Raw genomic sequence first — 21,620 nt, 5'->3', positions numbered from 1 at the left:
GGAAGACATCTCAGAGTCTTTGCAAAAAAAAAAAAAAAAAAAAAAAAAGATGTATATATATATATATGTATGCCCAAGAAAAGCAGCACAGATGCGGCCCAATAGGAAAAGAGGCCCGCACCTTCTTCCTCTCTTCTCCTCTACTCGCAAGGTGCCCCAAGAAGAAAACCCAAGCCTTACGGCCGAAGTCCCGCGAATAGAAGGGCCAGCCCACGCCGGTTCCTCTCTTTCTCTTCCCACTGCCCAAGCACTAGCACAGCAACCATGGAGACCCAACCCAAGCTGGTCTCCCCACGCCAACCAACACCATTGTCGCACCACCTGCAGCCCGTGGCCTCCCTGCCATGCCATTATGCATCCTTGGCACCCATCAAGCAAATTTTTCAAGCCCCAAAGCTCCCAAAAATTCAAGAAGAAGAAAAAATTCAAATTTTTCTTACCTTGGTGCGACACAGAAAAGAAGAAAGACAACGAGAAATGACTTTGCACAAGGCCAAGAAAAGAAGAACGCTGGAGGAGGGGGAAGAAAAAATATCCTCTGGCTTCTCTTTCTTGTTGGAATAATGATTGTTCTCCAAATTTATTTAATCCCCTGTTTAAGGCAGAATTAAATAGGTATTGGGGGCAATTATTTTATTTTTCCTAGAAAAAGTCTATCTCCAAATGAAGGAAGAATATCAAGTTCAAATTGGGTAACAACTCTACAAACCCAAGCAGCTTGGGATTTCTACACCTATTGTCCTTTCTATGTGAGCAGCACAGTAGGTGTGGGGGCATTTGTGGAGCCTAAAATGATCCCAAAAATTCTAGAGGCGACACGTGGACTTTTATTCAAGAAGGACAAGATTGCCCTCAGGCTTCTCAGATGCCTTCATGCACAGCTCACATCCCTGAAAGATTCAGCAGCTAACACAACTGCCCACAGCTCACCTGCCCTTGGCAAGGAATTAAAGATAAGGATTAATTATCCAAATCCTATCTTCAATACGTTCCTAATTGACGATTGACTCCAATCAAGTAAGTAATCCTAATTTAATTCAATTAAGGATTATTACCCTATTATCTCAAGATATTATCTCCTATTAAATATCTTGGGAATATTTAGAGAATATTTCTGCATTAAACCCTATATGGCCGGCCCTATCCTTATAAATACCCCATATTCTACCAAATTTAAAAGGCTTTTGTAACCCTAAAATGCCTTAAACACTTTACTCTCTCAAAGAAACTAACTTAGGCATCGGATATTCATTGACCTAACCCCCCCCCCACCTCATGGGTAAGTGAGGCTTAGGTCTTTGATAAAAAGTGTTGATTGTTTTGTAGGTGCATTTTCATCAAGACCGAAGACGGTGGAAATTTGCATTCACAATATGTTCAGTTAGGTTCACTGACAAAGAGATTGGACGCTATGTTGGTCCTGGCTTGCTGTTTGAAACTGTACATGCATACATTGACGATGACTTGTGTTGTGCTCTTTCTATGACTCGGAATGTTTGATTCCAATGCGATGTAGTGTTTGGTGGGGATGCTGAGGAGGTGAAGCGAGTTGGACTCTAAGTCGACTCGGTAAAATTGCCTGGTAAAGAAGGAGGGTGGGCGAAGATGTAGTGGGATAAGTTAAGTGAAAATGGTTGATTTAAGTTTTCTTTTCAAGTATTTTGAGGAAAATTTTAATTAATTATTTCTATTAAATACTTTTAAATGAATTTTTAGATTTTTGGCATTACTAAATAATGGAGCTTTGTTTTTTTTATTTTTTATTCTTTAATGTTCACATGGGGCCATAGTGTCACGTGGCTCTCAGTTATTATCCACGTGGGTGCCACATCATAATTTAACGAAGTTACTAATGGTCAACCTAACGGGAGTATGAAGTTGGAAGAAAAACTTAACTTTAGGTATGAGACCAGGTTGAAAAAAATTGATGCAGTAAAGTGAGAATTACCCTAATAGAGAAAGCGTCTGCACTCTCCTCATTCTACTCAAAAGGAGTTCAAATTCCTATTGGTTTTGGCGGTCCCTGTAGTGGTTTGTCCCGGTCGCGGATGAGAGGCTTTTTCCTTTATCTCTTTTCGGAATACTTCACTTCTCTTCAAATTTCTTCAGGGTTGATCTCATTTACTGAGCTAGCATTGATTATTTAAGAGAGAGTATGATTATTATATAGCTAGATCTTAAACTTTACATTTTTAGTCTTGAATTGGATAGCTACTTAGTATTTCTCTTCACTTATAGCAATTCCACCTCTAAAAAGCCCCCTGAGCAATAGGCAATTCAATTCCCCCAAGTGAATAGTATCCACCTTTAATGAACAATAACTGTCCAAGTGCATCTCCACCCCTTTACTGAATTGCCCAAACAATTTGTATAAAAGTGTTATTATTTTTTTATACAATAATAATAGATAACTACGACAAGTTGGATACCAATTTATCATGGATGACCTACTGTTGTTGGTACTCAAAACATCTAATTGTGCACTCTAAAATTTCTATATTTAGAAAGAAAAATACTCTTACGAGGAGTGCACAATTAATTTTTTTGGAATGCCAATAATAGTTCCCTATATAAAATCACCAAATTAATTTGATACTTGAGTTCAAATCTAAGCTCTAAATGATTATTCTATACCTAGAAAATCAAATTTGTCAATAAATGAGATCAAAGAACGACGAGCTAGTGGCCTAGTGGTAAAGGCGGAATATGAGGCTTCCTTCAAGTTAAAAACTGGAGGTCTGGGTTTGAAACCCATTGTTGGTGTGGAAGCCAGACTTATGGCCAAGGGGAGGCTGAAATGCCTCTATGAGTCTTCTCGGCCCCCGAAAGGAGTGGATAACCATGACTTGCCACCAGTTGTCCTTTTTTTTAAAATAAATAAATGAGATCAAAGTTAAAAAGAATTTAATAGAAGTGATGTTTTCTCCACACATCATGTCTTTAAAAAAATACAAGACGTTCATCACAAAAAAAAAATATATACACACACACACATACACATGAACTCTGCGTGCGTTATCTATGCAGAAATTTTTTATGCACAATATGGTGGCGGATAGATTTAAAATAAGTGAATTCAAGGAATGAAGTTTATTAAAATTTAGAGAGTTTTAACGAAAAGGGCCTGGCACTATTCATTCTTAATCAAAAAGATATTTTGTGTATGAAAAGTCTATAATGGATCAAGCTCTTTTCTTTATTTACTTTTATGCCATTATTTTATTATTGCAATGGGGGCCATAATGATGTTGACATTTCTATCTGGAAATACATTATTTTACATGATGCTATTCAACTTATGCTAATTTGCTGCCAGCTCTTCATGCTTCAATCATGTTGACGATGTTATGCATCTCTTCTTCTGTTAAATTGTTTCAGTACTGCTCATCGCCTTCTACTAGCTCTGCATCTCTTTCTCTATCTTCTTTCACTTTGTAATACATATCTTTTGTTTCTCCTTTGAAATTTTGAGGCTTCCAATATGGCTGATGACGAGCTTTTGACTTGCTGTAAATATGCATTTCTTCTTCTTCTACTATTAATATCATATCATACCTAAAATCTTCAAACTCATCTATGGCAAACATTTGGATCCCTTGAAATTTTAGGATATGTTTGTCTGAAGGAGTCAACCTGTGTGGAGAGATAGAGGATAGTCTAAATGACTCTTCATTAATCATGGCTATATGCCTAGCTTTCTCCTTATGCATATGTACACACCAATCTAGAGGACTACTAATAAAACTTATGCAAGTTTCCTTCCACTTTTCTAGATAATCTTCTGCCAATTTTATAAGTTTTTTAGGAAATGATTCTAGTTAGGAAATATGGTTAATGAATATTTTATCAAGATAGCCAAACTCTAATAGTAAGGTTGGGGTAACTTCTACCACATTATACTTTTCCTGATGCTCATAACTAAAATGCCATGGTATATAATCTCTCATGTTAATCCTGACCACAGTTATGCTAACCTCTGGTTTACAAATACAACTCTTTGTACTTTCACAAAGACATGGCGGATACATCTTTGTAATAATATCCATCCCTAGTTTTGGATCAAAGATGGACTGATACAAGGCACATTGTAATTGTAATTGTATTGTACCTGACTTGATATACATTCCTAAAAACTCTATATCTTGTTTTTCTAACGCTATTTTATTTTTGCTAATCACAATTCCATTGTTGATAAATTCTTGTAAAACTATTTCTAAGTGCTTTCTATGTTCATTTATATTTTTACTATGTACTAAAATATCATCTACATAAACACTACAAAATTTATCATATTTCTCGAAAATTTGGTCCATCTTTCTTTGAAAGATTGATGGAGCATTGTTAAGTCCAAATGGCATAACAAGCCACTCAAAATGTCCTTCTGGACAAGTAAAAGTTGTCCACTCAATTGATTCTTCTGCTAATCGTATTTGCCAAAATACTGATTTACAATCAAATTTACTAAAATATCTACTTTCTTGAATTTTATTTATAAGCTCATCTTTATTTGGTAACTTATAACTATCTTCATATGTATTATCATTTAATCTCTTGTAATTATAAATTATTCTAGTCTTACCTCTCTTTAATTTTGAATGTTTCTCACAATAAATGCTGCTAATCTATGTCTAGACTTAGAGGGTCTAATTACTTTTAAATTTAACAACTCTTTTATTTGCTGTTTAAACTCTTGCTTATCTAATAAACTAGAAGGCATATCAACTGTCTTTATGGTTAAATCTGGATTAATTATATCTAATTTTGCTATTATTTTATTTTTATTCCAATGTAACTGTGGGCCTTCTCCTATGATTCTAGTTTGTTCTGCTAATTGTAATCATTCTTCTAAACTTTTTGGTTTATTTAACTGTAATATTTCTATACAGGTTCCTTCTTCTAAAATTGGATATTCATGTTCAAATATTTCTTCATCAAACTCTTCTATGTTATTATGCTCATCATTTTCTTTTGAGTTTTCCAAATAATAACTATCTTGACTACTAGATTCTTCTATACTTATGCTTTTGTATGCTTTTACATCATTAATTTGGTCAGTTATTGTAATACCTCTTTTGAAAAACGTTACGTTGGGATTCATAAATAAAAAACCTTGTAAACTTTTCAAAAAGTTTAATCCTAAAATAAATGGGTATGATCCTACTGGTGAAACAAATGTTAATGGTAAATTAAATTGTTGTTTTTCTACTTTAATAGACTCATTATTAATGCAATGTGTTAAGTAAACTAGTCTCTCATCAAATTGTGTTATTCTCATTGGTTTTGCTAATTTTTGTCTATATTTTTCTGGTATTAACTCTTCTCTTATGACACTTTTTGTGCTTCCTGTATTTATCATGGCTGTTGTTTTTATTGTATGTTCTTTTGCTAATTCTATTTCACAATTTATGGTAATTAAAGAACTATTTTTTGGCCTTTTTATACTATAAACAATATTTCCTAATATTTCAGTATTTTCTTGTGATTCTGCTGATTCTGCTAAATTAACTTCTAATAACCTATTACTATAACACTTTTCACATAATATTGAATATGTATTATAGTATTTATTTGCAATTAACTTGCTACACTTATGACATTTTTCTGGCCAACCTAAATTTATATATTTATACTCTTCTTCATGTTGTTCTTCTTCAAATGCACACATATACTCTTCTAAATCACTATTTGTGCTACTTGAATCTTCAGAATCCGAATCTATCATGTTAATTGACACACCCCAACCAAAAATTAAGGCGTGCTGGCCATCACGTGAAGGTGACGTAGCCATGAGCGTAGTGCGGAAATGATAATTACGTAAAGAAATGTGAATAACTAAGAATCAAGCTAACTAATTTACACTAAGCAAATAAAAGTGCAATCCCAATATTTAAGTGTGATACACCAAAATCAGAGCATAGATAGCCTAAGTGCAGTCCAACAGGACAAGTACTAATTATACAATACCAGAGGTGGTCCTACATTAGTGACAATCTATCAAAACCGTCGTCAATTTCTCGTAAGCCACCAACAAGCACTCATACCTAAAACCTGGAGGGGCGCAAAACAGAAAGTGTGAGTGGGCAAAAACAAAGTTTTTCAAAACCATTTCACTTGTAAAAGGTAATAACCCATCGCTATTAACCTGTATAATTTCCTAGAAAATAGAATACATACATATATCAAAACTATGCTCGGAATAGCAAAATCCACATATATGCGATGTCAAATATCTCAGCATAAAATATGTAAGCTAGGTGATATAAATTAATGCAAATGATATATTAGCCGGAGTCACTTAATATGACCTGTACGATTGAATCTATAGCTTATCCATCTAGCCGGAGTCACCTCATTTGACCTGTACGGCTCAACAAGTATGTCTGCACACGAGTCGAAACCACCTAAAGTGGTATGTACGACAGGACTGGGTGTAAATAAATACGGTCAAGTGCTACGATCACGTGAAGACTGTGCGAATGATCGTGGGTCACCTATGAGTCGGAACCACCTATAGTGGTCTGTACAACAGGTTTGTGCACCAAACTTAGATCCAAGGTGAGCGAATGGTGAGGGAGGTGAACATCACGTAAAGGATTATGCCCTGACCACGGGCAGGAGCACTAACACCAGGGTACAAGTTTATGAGCTATAATACATCTCAACATAATCACGCAACTCACATCCACAATCTATAAACTCACCTAGCATTTACCTGAGCGACCGCAGTGTTAAACATAAATATGTGCAACTGCTAAATGCATATTCTAAGTATAAAATATTTGGCATGGCATTTTAAAACACAAGTCCATTTAAACACATTTTCTGGGAAAATACCAAGCATATATACATATATACACACACACACACACTAAAACCCAAAAGCCCACTCACTGATATGTGGCAAGGTCATAACCCCCGAGCCTCCCCTAACTGCGCTCATCCTCTGGAAACGTCTCACCTATATGTGAAACAACTATTTTAACGTTATTTTAAGCACATAACCAAAACTAGATAATAACTTCTCTTACATTGCTCAATTGGAGTATTTGAATATACCATCGTGGCCTACTCAACCCCATGAACATCCCCATATTTTTAGCATAATTTTCTAAGTTCCCACGTGCTCTCACGCGCCAGCCAAGGCATGACCACATGCGCAGCCATGCGTGGGCACGTGCCTAGCATGCTAAACGGAATCCCTAACGGCGTTAGGGAATATTCTGTTAAATAATGAAATATACCGTTAAATATACCTAACGCCGTTAGCATATTCCATCAACTTTGACAGAATATTCTCCTCCTTCTTCCTTGGTTCGCCGGAGTCCGACGCCGGCCATCGCTACTATCAACGGATTCTGGAAAAATTTCAAATCTTAATATCTCATCCATTTCTCAACCGAAATTCATGAAATTTGTACCAAAATGAAGCTTAGGATGAAAGGAACACATATTTACCACTTTTAAGTCCTAAAACCAACGGAATTTGGCCAGAAAAATCTCTATAGTCTGGCCACCCCTGCAAGTCGATGAACTCGAGTGTCCTGATGTCCAAAACCTTCCAAAATGCTTGTATGAGCTTCACGAAGAAGTATTAAGACTCCCTAGGACCCTAAAACTTAACGAAACATCCGCGATCATGACGGAGTAACAGTGCACCTCGTCGAAGCTCCCTGGTTCTCAAGTTTCCGAAGCCCTCACGTCCAACCAAAGCTATAGTTTGACTCCTGAGCTTGAAAGGAGCACGAAGATAAGATCCACAACCTCGATCTGTAAGTCATGAAGTGGTTTGAGAGAGTGACCATACGGGTTGTGCGGAAAATGGAAGAAAATCCGAGACGAATAGAAAGATCAACGGGTGTGTATGTGTGGTCCAGGTTTGGCCAACCAAACAAACTAAAACAAAAATCTTAAGTTCTAATTGGGTCCAACTATTTAGGAAGGAAAAGAATTGGTCCCAAACCGTAAGCTCATTCACACAACACACTCAACGTTCAAGGGCATAAAAGTTATTTCCACTCTATCGAGGACAAAAGATATTATAATTCTAGACGGGTTGTCACATTAATACTCTCTATACTATAAATACTCTCATTATCACTTAAATCATCTAAACTATATATTGACTGTATATCCTTATCCTCTTCTAACTTAAACAACTCCATTAAATGTACTTTTTCTCTGGGTTGTTTTCCTAAGTTTGGACACTTAGGTCTAATATGTCCAGTCTCTCCACATGAATAACATTTACAACTACTCTTATCTTTTGGTGTTTTATATTTTCTAATCCAAGGTCTACCACTTCTTTTTCTAAATTGTTTTGGAATATATTTTCTCTTCCTATATGTTCTTGAAGGTCTTATGCTCAAATTCTTATGCTGTTTGTAGGGTTTATATGACCTATATTTCTTTTTGTATATTTTTCTTATAGCAACCATATTGTTGTGGTAAATCTATATTTTTATAGTTCATGTAAAATTGCTTTCTAATTTGTTTCTTAGCTTTTATTTTACTACATTCTTGTCTAAGTATATCATATACATGTTGAATTTTTGGTCCTATTGCAACATCATTTTTCTTTGGATTCTTTTGCCATTCATTCCAAATATTTTCTCCTATTGGTCCTTTTATTTTTGTCATATAAGTATCTAATAAATTAATATCACTAATTCTACATGTTCTTCCTAAATTTTTAAAGATATTTGTGGTATACTCAGTTATATACTATAAATCACAAATTTGTAATTGTTCTAAATTTCTAATTGCCCTTATTTGTTCTTGTTCATTTCTGCCATCTAACCTATTATGATCCAAAAATTCTTGTTTAATCAAAGTAACAAAACCATCAATATTAAAATGTGTTTTAGCTACCTGATGTTGTTCTCGATTTTGGACTTTCCATAACTGGAAATAATCAAAAACTAAACCATCCAAAGTATGCTCAAAGTAATCTAACATATTTTGTGAATTACTAAAATCTAACATTAATGCTGCATGTACGCAACATTTTTCCCATCTTTCAATTGTTCTCTCCCAATCTTGTGGATCTACATTATCTAAGTTTAATATATTTCTTGCTATATTAATTTGTTCTAATCCTCTCAATTATGGAATCCTATTTTTTCTAGGTGGTTTCGTCATACTTTCATCCATATAATCTACTCCTGCTTTTTCATTATATTGTTCATTTGTTGGTCTCAAAAATTGTTGGTCAGTTCTACCTGTGTATCTTGGATTTGGATTTTCTACTCCTGATGTGCTACTTTCTTCTACTAGATTACATTCTGCTTTCATTTCAAATAAATTATTATATTCTTTTGATCCTAATATATGTTCTACTCTTATTTCTCAAATTAATTTTTTTCATCTCTTCATCTGAAATTTTATGTAATCCTAAATCATATGTATTATATTTTTCTAAATACTCTTCATCTAAATGATCAATATCTTCTATAAGTTTATCTACAATATGATCGAAATTTTGCTCAACTAAATTAATACCTAAATCATCAAAAATCATATGAATACTCTCATTTTTTTATCTCACTTTCATCTTCTATAATTGCTTGTAATTACTAAACCTAATAGTTGCGTTACCTATACTAGTTTCATATATTTGTACTCTATCTGGTTGTCTATTTCTTGTTACTTGTAAATTAGGTAATGTCCACTGAGTTCCTTCTAAAAAGCTATTCTCAATGGGTTTTGCTTCTATCATCTTTACATGTTTACTACCAAATGTTTGAACTAAATTTTGAAATTCTAAATTAAACTTATGGTTATATTTATCAGACACTTTACCAATATACATTAAGCTAATACATAAATTTTTATACTCCGTTTTCATGTTATAATTTTTTGTTCTTATGCTTACTTTAATATATTTACTAAATTCGTTTATTGTCATAACATAATTAGGAATACAACCTATGACTGCTAAATTTGAACTTAAGTCTACTTCAGCTGTTGCTATTGCTGCTTGTTGGTGATTATCCTATCTATCGTCATATATGTATACTGATGCTTTTGTGCCTACTTGTGCTATGGTTAATCCTACTATTCCAATTAATATTGTTTCCATGTGAATCTGACTAAAATGTGATTTTCTCAAATGAGTAACTGCTTCCTTACTAATTAAATTAAGTGTAACTTCTTTATCAATACAGCTAACTTCATGTTGACTGATACTACTTACAATTCTGTTTCTATTTTCAAATAAACCTAATTGATACAAATTATATTTATTTTTCTTCATTCTCTCAAAACCTTTTCTAATAAATTCTTGTGCTTCTTCTTCATTTGGATAAATATTTTTAGCTCTAACTACTTCTTTTCCTTTTCTCATGAACAGTTCCATTTTTTGTTATCAAAGGTCTTCTAATATGATTATTTGTACTTAAAGTAAAATTTTCTAATTTTTCTAACAACGATGGTGGAAGTGATGAAGATGCTTTATGTAAAATTTGATTTATTTCTACTATTTGTTCTTCAACTTGATCTAATTTTTCAGCCAAACTTAAAAATAATTGAATAATTAACTTATTTTGCCTAATGGGAATATTACTACTGGCTACTTGTGTTGAAAAATCTATTAAACCTACTGGTTCTTTTTCTAACTTACAATTTCTTTCAAAGCCTGGATATATTTTCTGCTAGTTCTAGAATTGATCATTAAACTAATAATTTATCTATTTTATTATGCAACTTATGTACTTGTTAACTCAACTCTTTTTGCACTAATTGATTTTTTTGAACTTCTAATTTTAACTGCTCAACTACTTCTAATGATCTAAGTTCTACTTTTTTATTATTATCTTCTAACTGGAATGTAATATAGTCTAAATTTTGTCTAATTATTTTTATGGAATTTTTCTGAAAATGCTCTAACAACTAGTTTAACAATTGATTATACCTATTATTTTTTAATTTTATATTTTTTGCTTGACTAATAATAAGATCTATAATACTATTGGCTTGTGGATTTTCTTCACTATGAAAAATATGATTATGCTTTCTCAATAGAAAATAACAAACTAAACTATTTTGGTCTAAGGTTATTTTTCTTTTTTGTGGTTCACTAATTTCTAAATTAAGATAATCTATCATAAACTACTACAGTCTACCTTTCTCTAAAGTTATGGCTAACTGATTTCTTAGAAATTCTCTTTCTTCTCTCAAGGTCTCTAAAACTTGATATGTTGCTCTTTTTGCTTCTAAAACTTTATGCTGTACTTCTGTGTTATTATATTTACGAATAAATGAAGGATGTTCAAGGTTGACAAGGTCTACAAGGACAATAATATATGTTGTTCATACAAAATAAACAAATGTGATATCAATTGTGTTAATGACTTCTGTACTCAAGGTACTTTACTATTATAATTATAGTATTAAAATGATAAACTTCGCTCCGATACCAGATTTGCGAAGCAGACTTGGTTAAATAGTCGGATGACCATTATAACAATTAGACATAAAATCTTGTACATCGAACTCAACATGTTTTAGCATGACGGCCACTCACAGTACAAGTATACGGCCTTAACGACTGAACTCAAAGGTACCCTGGTTGATATCTAATTATTTGTATGGCAAGCATTCAACTATAACAGAGTGCTCGAACAAAGTATGATCATCATTTTAGCAAGTTAATAATACAACTATAATAATGTTTCCCTGTTTTGGTCTAGAAGTCTAATCAAACAAACACACTAAAGAAAGAAAAGAAAGCTTACTTAAGACTTGGAGATTGCTTGAATATGTACACTTGAACTTTTATTGATATATGGAATGTTTACAAAGATAGTTGTTTACAAGAAAGTGTTCACAAGGAAGTGTTTATAAGGATGCTATGAAGACTACAGATGTTTGAGAGTATGAAGACGGTGTGAGTATATGATGAGAGTAGGATGTTCAGGTGTTGAGATGTTAAGAAGTATGAAGTATGTTTTTACAATGAATGAAACTCCACTTATATAGACTGAATGAGAATACAATGGTATTAAAATTATTTATAAATAAATGGTGTGGACATCTCTTTGGTACTTGTCATTGTCACTATGCTTCTACTGCTGCTGAAATTGTCAGCACTATTTCTAAAACGTGGCCTGATTTTTGCTTTGCATGTGAACTTGCTTGTCTTTTTTTGCATGTGAATTTGCTGCATGATTTATCTCCTGGTGCCCAACTTTTGCATGTGATATCCCTGAAATGCTCTCCTTCCTTAAAATGCTCCCTCCCTTCTCTTCTTTTACATGCCCATTTTGGGTGTTATTGAATTGTTTTGTCCTTATGATTAAAGAGAGTATTGGGGGGGGGTTTTGGCTAGTTTTCCATAAAATTTAAGAATTTACGTTCTTTTTAATACATGTGTTGTTAAATTATTCTAATATTCAGAATTGAATTCAATTAATAAATATGGGAGTACAGAATACTAGAATGGCTTATTATATTAACACCCCATAAATTGTTGAATAAACCCCGCACACTTCATACACCCCACATTTTCTTTTTCAATTAAAAAATATCTAAATACACCCCACATACTTCCTCATAATATCCTCACACCCCATGTTCTCAACATACACCTTACATTTTCTACATACACCCCACATTCTCTATACACCCCACTCATACAAACACTGGTTTTTATATCTCATTTCGTTTTCTTTTTCGGACAGAAATTTTGCAGAGTTGTTGCTTTCCATGGGGCAGAAAATGAGATTGAATTGTATCTCCAAATTTGTAGGTAAATTATAAGGTGTCTAGACCTGTAAATATCTTAAAGGCTCTCTGTCTAGGAGGAGGATTACCTTCTATAAAGTGCATCCATTTTCATTTGTCTAAGCTTGTGTGTTATTTTTCTATTAACAAAGATTTCATAATTCTGATTGGAAATCTTTCTTCTTCTACTTTTGTCATCTTTTTTAGGTGTGTTATTGTACCGTTGTGTTCCCAATTTAACTAGTATATATGGCTGGAAAAGACCAGATTCTTTGATTCTATTTCAATATATAATATCTGTCAATACTTGTCATTTTTTTGGGATGCATTCTCTAAATGATTCTCGCACGCTTTCGGTTTACCTCATGTGATGAAACATCGATTTCGTATTCCATTCGTCAAAAAATAATTTTTCTCAAACAACGTGTTGTAGTTTCATTAGTTAGAGTTTTGTTCAACAATGAAAGGTGGAAATGGGTTTTGATAGTTGAAAAAGATAAATAATACATTAAGTGATTTGGGACGTATTTAGAACCTAATAAGGTCGAAATTGTTATTCCACAATAGGGAACACAAGTCATTTAATATTAAATTTTAATATGGGGTGTATTTAATATTATGTGGGGTGCTAATAAAAAAAAGCCTACTAGAATAATTTAACAACTCATTTATTTAAATTTAGGACAACGCAATGAGTAGTGGAATTCAGAGTTCAATTTGTTTGGTTGATGGGAAGGGTACGTAGAACAATGTACTAAAATAAAAGTTGTATGGAAATCGTATTTCTAAAACAGCCAGTTACAAAACTCATTAGTTATACACAAGTAACAGAACTTGTAGACTTGAAATCGTAATTGTATACAAATTAATGAACAAACAACAAAAAGTCCTGAAATAAGTTTTTGAGAATATATATATATATATATATATATATATATATATGTGTATGTATGTATCTATATATATATATATGTATGTATGTATGTATACAGTTATCTACTACCTAGGCCTTGTTATCAGATATACAGCAATACAAGGCGAGTTGTTCCACACATTAGAGTGCAACCTTAAGATCCCTCTAACCTTTTCCTTTAAATAGGCTTCACGGTCTGATTGCATTACCATGCACAGTTTTGACACTGCTCCAACCAACAGCATCTCTGAAAGAACATTATGTGTAGCGGAGAACATCGCGATCGAGGAAAGTGTATGAACTGCTCGATCATCTGTTGCTGGCGAAACCCTAAGTATTCTTTTAGACACCATGGCCATACCTCCACCGTGTTTCAGCAGCTGATCTCTCCCATCAGCACAGCCACATAAATTGGCCAAAAGATTGAATATCAGCTCTGTTACACGCTTTTCAGGTTTTGCAAGCTCAAGCTCGATGATCTGGAAGACTGCACCGGATTCAACGATTTTAATTCGGTTTCTCCCCCACGGGCATGCGTTTATTAGAATGTGGAGTGCAGATTTGACAGCTTTCTGTGAAATTTTTTCTTTTAACACCATGACAATATTCTTGAAGAATTCAAGGTTCAACCTCTCGAGCAGACATGGACTTAGGACTTCCATTGTCATTTTCGATACCAGTATCGCTTCGTTTTTCACAAGGCGATGGTTATCCATCTGATCAAGACCACACCTGAAAACCCATGTCAAAGAATCAAGAAAGTCAGTGTTTCCATTAACAAGAAGTTGGACTTCATGATCACCACTCACATTCCAAACATGATGCAAAATTCTAAAAGCTTCTAGAAGTCCATTTGTTTCACCTCCCCTGAAACATCTTATGACGAGCAAAATCACTGCCTTGGCAACACCTGCTTCGGCCATGGAGAGCCTCTTCCTTTCATCGTTCTCTAACACAAGCGCTTCCAATTTTTTCAGTGCAGTTAACTGCAAATGAGAAACCCCAAGATCCCGAACTAGTCTAGTGAGATAGATCTTGTCGAGAGGGAGTCTTGGGGTCGGGATCAAATCAACCCCGCTGGTTGCGTTTTCTTTGCACCATTGCTGGATTAGCCTGCGGAGGGTGTGATTGGGCGTCAAGTCGTCGCCTCTTGGCAAGGCCTGCTTTGTGACTGGGCACGACAAGTCGTTGGTTGCCAAGAACCACTGCTCGATGCTTTCCCGGTCGTAAGTGATGCCTGTTACCACCGTTACGGGGTCTTTCATGATCTGGAGAGAGATGGGACATATGAAATACTGAGGTACTTCTATTTCAACTTCCTCCATTGAAATTAAACTCAACACTTAATTCCAAATTAATGTGAAAACTAATATTTGTAGTGGATCAATATATACACAAAACTTAGCGTCTGGAAGAGGAAGAGAATTTCTGATTTGCAGTGGTAAGAGAAAGCGGCTGGCTTATACCTGTGAAGAACGTTATTTATTCTTATTTATTCAGTTGTCGGTTTTACTAGTCAAACTTTCCTTCGTACTGTGCTTTGGTCAACCCATGAGAAATTTATAAATCACATTTACATGAACCTTCTTCCGGTCGTCCACCAAGACTTTACTTGTTGCATCTCATTTCGTGTCCTATGAAGGCATGGCGGGCCCACGAGCTAATGGGCAAAGAATTGTTAAAATGGTGGCCCATGCACGTGCAGACGATCTTATGGAATATTTCGTAATAGAGAGAATGAAAATGGAAAAGTTTGGCAGGCGCCCCTTGACACTGTGCACCTCAATAAAAATATAAAAACTAAACCTATTAACGACAACGAGAAGATTTGCTTAATTATAGGATTGTATCAATTAGCTATTGTAATTAGGACACGTAATACTAGTCGATAACGATATTTATCTTCATTTGTAAATGAGAAATTTTATATTCGAAATTAAATATCGTAAAATGTGTGTTTTATACCTATTTATTTTCTTCAGTCTTAGTGTAAATATATCATTTTAAATTGATTGTAATTAACAATTTTGTATGAACTTACGTACAATTTTTTCAACAAGTAATCAGAGTGATTTTCCTCACCATTTCCAGTTCTAAAGATTATGTAAATTTAAAGTAAAATTCCAATAGGACTTGGAGATCAAATCATTATAAGCTTTGTTTTACTTGTAAGGCAAGAAAACCCATTATAACTAGTATAAATAAAGGAATTAGGCATGAAAAATGACACACATAATTTATCGAATCCTTCTCTCTTTCTCTCTTCTCTAATCGGCCACTCACTCTTTTCTCCCTCCCAATAGTTAGTTTTACAACGCTAATAATAACTTTGTATCAAATATTATTCATAGAAGTCGAACACATATGATCTTCTCTCTATAAATAAAGAAGGATATGATTTGTAATGGAAATCTCGTATCCTTGGATGAATGACACTTATTCTGAATAACTAGATAAATAATGGGCCCCCACTGCTTTTGAACTTTGACTACCCAATCAACGTACCAAAACCTGTTAGCGAGAAACAAACAATCAATCCAAGACTCCAAGTATATCTAATGCGTCACCCAAAGTTGATCAAATTTCTTTAATGAGTTGATAAAATTACAAAAACAAGAGCTTGTTGAAAAGTCTCAATGTCTGTTGGCAATGAATGCCCACAAAGCAAAAGTCTTCTGCATGGGCAAAGTTTTCAATGCCCATGCTGAATGAAAGTGGAAAATGAATTGTAATGTCAGAGGATGCGTTTTAAATTTCAAGATGCATTAACTGCATCAGTTTGGAGTTGCTCTATAAATAGAGCACTCCGCATGTAACAGAAAATATAAGAAGAAGAAAAACAAGAGAGAAATATCAGTAACATCATCTATTCCTCTGCCTTTTATTTATTATCTGCCTGTACTATAGTTTTTGTGTGGCATTTTACATCTACCTTGCACCTACCACTTAAAAGGTTATCTCTCAAACTTTAACCATTTTATAACACGTTATCAGCACGAGTCTCTAAATATAATTATTCTCTCATCTCTCTTCGCCGAACGAACGAAAGAAAGAAAAAAAAAATGTTTCCTTTAAGGTTTTTACTGTTCATCTTCTTCCTCTGACTCAACTGCGCCGTGTACCCTCGCGACGAGTTGTTTGCTCCATGCCTGCTCTTAGTTCTCCAACTAACGGTTACATACATCTTTGATTACTTGTTTGGTGTAGAGATTGATTACTAACCCAGTATTTATTTGTGTTAATTCTACTGCAATCCAAGATGGTGCGGTACAATCGCCCATCTTGAACTGCAAATTTAATCTTACTACGATCCAAGACGATGCGGTATCATCCCCTATCTTGGACTGCAGATTTAATTTTACTGCAATTTTTAGGTGGAGCGGTATAATCGCACACCCTACCCTACATATTCGAATTTACCTGCTGTTTAATTTCATTGCAATTTTATGTGGTGCGGTATAATCGCCCACGCTGCTCTGCATATTTAAATTTCCTGTTACTTGAGTGGTGCGGAATAATCGCCCATTCTATATTACATTATTTCAATGAGAATGGTGCGGTACAATCGCCCTCCTCATTCACCCTGAAAATCTCGAGCCAGAAGTTTCGAGTGCTTATCATTTTGACCTGAAGATCAAAATGAAAAATTTGTAAGAACCAGAAGTTCTAACATCATATTCCTCCAGGAATACATATTATTGCAAGTTCTTACACATCTCATTTTCTTTCAGAAAAGAAAATGGTGAACTTGGCGAAGCTTGAATTTGCTGCCCTGGATATTACCAGGAAGAATTACCTAACCTGGGTACTGGATACCAAGATCTATCTGGAAGCAGGGAATCTTGGAGATACCATCAGGGAAGAGAGCAACTCATCCTCTCAAGATCGGGCAAAGGCCATGATTTTCATTCGCCGCCATCTTGATGAGGCGCTAAAGAGCGAGTACTTAACGATTGAAGATCCGTTAGCTCTCTGTAATGCCTTGAGAAACAGATACAATCACCAGACAACGGTGATTCTTCCAAGGGCCCACTATGAGTGGACTCATCTAAGGATTCAAGACTTCAAGTCAGTGGCAGAATACAATTCTGCATTGTTTAGAATTACCTCTCAGATGAAGCTCTGTGGGGATATTATTACTGAGGAGCATATGCTGGAAAAGACTCTCAGCACATTTCATGCCTCCAACGTGCTCCTGCAGCAGCAGTATAGAGCGCGAGGCTACACTAAGTACAACCAGCTGATATCTGTGCTCTTAGTAGCTGAACAGAATAATGAGCTCCTGATGAAAAACCATCATTCCCGACCTACTGGATCTGCACCATTCCCAGAAGTGAATGCTGCTTCCCTCGGAGTGAACGTCATATCCTCTGGTGGTGATAATCATAAACGAGGACGTGGCCACAAGCGAGGTTGATGGAATAGGAAAGGCAAGAACCATGGAGTTCAGTTTCATAACCAGGTTCCCAGGAATAATTCAGGCCCGAGCTTCAAAAATGTGAGTCGCCACAAAGGCAAAGCTCATATGAATAATGCTCCTAGAAACTCTGAAGGAGTCTGCCATAGGTGTGGTGGCAATGGGCATTGGGCGCGTACTTGTCGTACCCCAAAACATCTAGTGAATCTGTATCAAGCCTCCCTCAAGGAGAAGGGTGTCGAGACTAACTTTCTCGACCAGGCTAGACCAATGGATATACCTGATCCAGTGTTTGACTTATCAGGGCAGTTGAACACAACTCATCTAGATGTTTCAGACTATATTGTGGAAAGGGGAAATGAAATATACCGGTCCGATTGAATCATTAATGTACTTTTATTATGCTGAACTTGTAGTATTTTCAGATTCAATAAAAGTGGCATGTAAATTTCTTGTTATAACTTGCTTTTAACTCTGATTCTCTTACTCAGAAAGCATGGATAAAAATTGTGGTTATTCTCAGAACATGAGAAATGGTGGAGATATTTGTCTTGTAGACAGTGCAACCACACATACAATACTTCGTGATCGAAAGTATTTCTCAAGCTTAAAACTTACAAGAGTAGGGGTAACAACAATATCAGGACCTTCAGATGTAATTCAAGGTTCAGGGCAAGCCCAGATTATGTTACCAAATGGAACAATATTGTCCATACATAATGCATTGTATGTTACTCGATCTACTCGAAATTTGTTGAGTTTCAAAGACATACGTCTAAATGGATACCACATTGAAACAAAAAGTGCAGAAAATGTGGAGTATCTATGCATTACCTCCAATGATACCCAGAAGCGTATATTGGAGAAGTTGCGTGGTATGTCGAGTGGATTATATTATACATACATAAGGACAATTGAATCACATACTATCATGAACCAGAAGTTCATTGATTCAAAGGTTTACATGTTTTGGCATGACCGTCTGGGTCATCCAGGATCTACCATGATGCGTAGGATCATTACCAACTCTAATGGACATCCATTAGTGAGCAGACACATTGCTGCCTCAAATGATAACCCTTGCAAAGCTTGTTCTCAAGGGAAGTTGGTAATTAGACCATCACAACTAAAGGTTGATGCTGAATTCCCATCATTTCTGCAAAGAATTCAAGGGGATATTTGTGGGCCTATTCAACCATCATGTGGACCATTTCGATATTTTATGGTTTTGGTTGATGCATCTACCCGATGGTCACATGTTTGTCTTTTGTCTACTCGGAATGTAGCATTTGCGAGACTTCTTGCTCAAATAATTAAGTTAAGAGCACAGTTCCCAGATTATCCCATTAAGTCAATCCGACTTGATAATGCTGGTGAATTTACGTCTCAAACCTTTGATGATTATTGCATGACATTGGGTATTGATGTTGAACACCATGTTCCTCATATCCATACTCAAAATGGTTTAGCAGAAGCATTGATCAAGCGGCTTCAGTTAATAGCTCGCACTCTGCTCATGAAAACCAAATTGCCAGTCTCTGCATGGGGACATGCCATCTTACATGCTGCATCATTGGTTCGATTGAGACATATAGCCAACCATCAATACTCTTCAGTACAACTCGTGTTTGGACATCAGCCAAACATTTCCCATTTACGAGTTTTTGGTTGTACTGTTTATGTGCCTATTGCACCGCTGCAACTCACTAAAATGGGACCTCAGCGTAGACTGGGAATTTACGTGGGTTTTGATTCACCATCTATCATTAGATATTTGGAACCCTTGACAGGTGATATGTTTACAACTCGTTTTGCTGATTGTCACTTTGATGAGACAATTTTCCCGTTGTTAGGGGGAGAAAAAACCGTTCCAGAAGAACGAAAAGAGCTGACATGGGTTGTTCCCACCTTGTCTCATTTTGATCCTCGCAACATTCAATGTGAAAATGAAGTGAGAAGGATCGTTCATCTTCAAAGCATTGCCAATCAAATGCCAGATGCATTTAATGATGCTATGAAAGTGACAAAATCAAATATACCAGCTGCAAATGCACCTGCAAGAATTGATGTCCCTGTTGGACAAAATAAAGTGGCAGCAAATGATTCATCTGGTGCACGCCTGAAGCGTGGTAGACCCCCAGGTTCAAAAGATTCAGCTCCTAGAAAGAGAAAGTCGAAGGCACAACTGAATCCAAATGAAGTCATTCAGGAAGAGAAAATGAATGATATATCCACAATTCATAATTCTGGACTTCCAGAAAAAGAAAATGTCCTTGATGAGACATATGTCCCTGAAGAGACAGAAGTACATGAAAGCAAAGAAATCTCCATAAATTATGCATGTACAAATGAATTGTGGGATCGGAATGAAATAATCATTGATGATATGTTTGCATTTGCAGTAGCCACTGAAATCATCTTAAGTGATGATATTGAGCCCCGCTCTGTTGATGAATGCAAACAGAGACAGGATTGGCCTAAGTGGAAAGATGCAATCCAGACAGAATTAAATTAATTGGAAAAGCGGAATGTTTTTGGACCAGTAGTCCAAACCCCGCTTAGTGTAAACCCCGTGGGTTACAAATGGGTATTCACAAGGAAACGCAATGAGAAAAACGAGATCACAAGATACAAAGCACGACTCGTTGCACAAGGTTTTTCTCAAAGACCTGGAATTGATTATGAGGAGACATACTCTCCTGTAATGGACGCAATTACGTTCCGTTACTTAATAAGTTTAGTGGTTTCAGAAAGACTTGACATGTGACTTATGGATGTCATCACTGCGTATCTATATGGAGAATTAGATACTGACATCTATATGAAAGTCCCAGAAGGACTTAAGTTGCCTGAAACAAGTAATAAACCACGAGGTATGCTCTCGATCAAATTAAGGCGATCATTGTATGGTCTGAAACAATCTGGACGAATGTGGTATAATCGTCTCAGTGAGTATTTGATCAAAGAAGGGTATATTAACAATGTTATTTGCCCTTGTGTGTTCATTAAGAAATCCAATTCTGGATTCGCTATAGTGGCCGTATATGTTGATGATATGAATCTAGTTGGGACTCCCGAAGAACTCAATAAAACTGCTGAATATCTGAAAAGCGAATTTGAAATGAAAAACCTTGGAAAAACAAAATATTGTCTCGGCCTGTAGATCGAGCATTATGCTAGTGGAATTTTGGTCCACCAATCTACTTACATTGAAAAAATTCTGAAGCGATTTGGTATGGACAAGGCTTATCCACTAAGCACGCCAATGGTTGTTCGTTCTTTGGACATTAAGAAAGATCCATTTCGTCCAAAAGAAGATGATGAGCTGGTCCTTGGTCCAGAAGTACCATATCTGAGTGCAGTAGGTGCTTTGTTGTATTTAGCACAATGTACTAGACCAGATATAGCTTTTTCAGTTAATTTGTTAGCAAGGTATAGCTCTGCTCCAACAATTCGTCATTGAAAGGGTATCAAAGATGTATTGCGATACCTTCGTGGGACAACAGACATGGGTCTCTTCTACTCAAAGAACTCCACAGATGACCAGGTCCTTGTTGGATATGCAGATGC

At 35.4% G+C, this 21,620-nt stretch overlaps 1 protein-coding gene across 1 annotated transcript; it reads right to left on the bottom strand.

Moving 5' to 3' along the window:
• Positions 1-13,475: 13,475 nt before the first annotated feature.
• Positions 13,476-15,102, bottom strand: LOC103957821 (E3 ubiquitin-protein ligase PUB23-like). The gene is made up of 2 exons (XM_009370041.3): positions 13,681-15,102; positions 13,476-13,640 (listed from the first exon to the last, which is right to left on the bottom strand). Exon 1 carries the CDS (start codon positions 14,956-14,958, stop codon positions 13,720-13,722), a length of 1,239 nt encoding a protein of 412 aa, XP_009368316.1. The 5' UTR covers positions 14,959-15,102; the 3' UTR covers positions 13,476-13,640; positions 13,681-13,719.
• Positions 15,103-21,620: the final 6,518 nt, after the last annotated feature.

This window comes from the organism of the source record quoted next, unplaced genomic scaffold (genome assembly GCF_019419815.1).
Source record: "Pyrus x bretschneideri cultivar Hongxiangsu unplaced genomic scaffold, Pyrus_bretschneideri_v1 Contig58, whole genome shotgun sequence".
NCBI classification, from domain to species: Eukaryota; Viridiplantae; Streptophyta; class Magnoliopsida; order Rosales; family Rosaceae; genus Pyrus; species Pyrus x bretschneideri.
The sequence above is the reverse complement of the archived record's forward strand: the minus strand, read 5'-3'. Positions and strand labels throughout refer to the sequence as shown.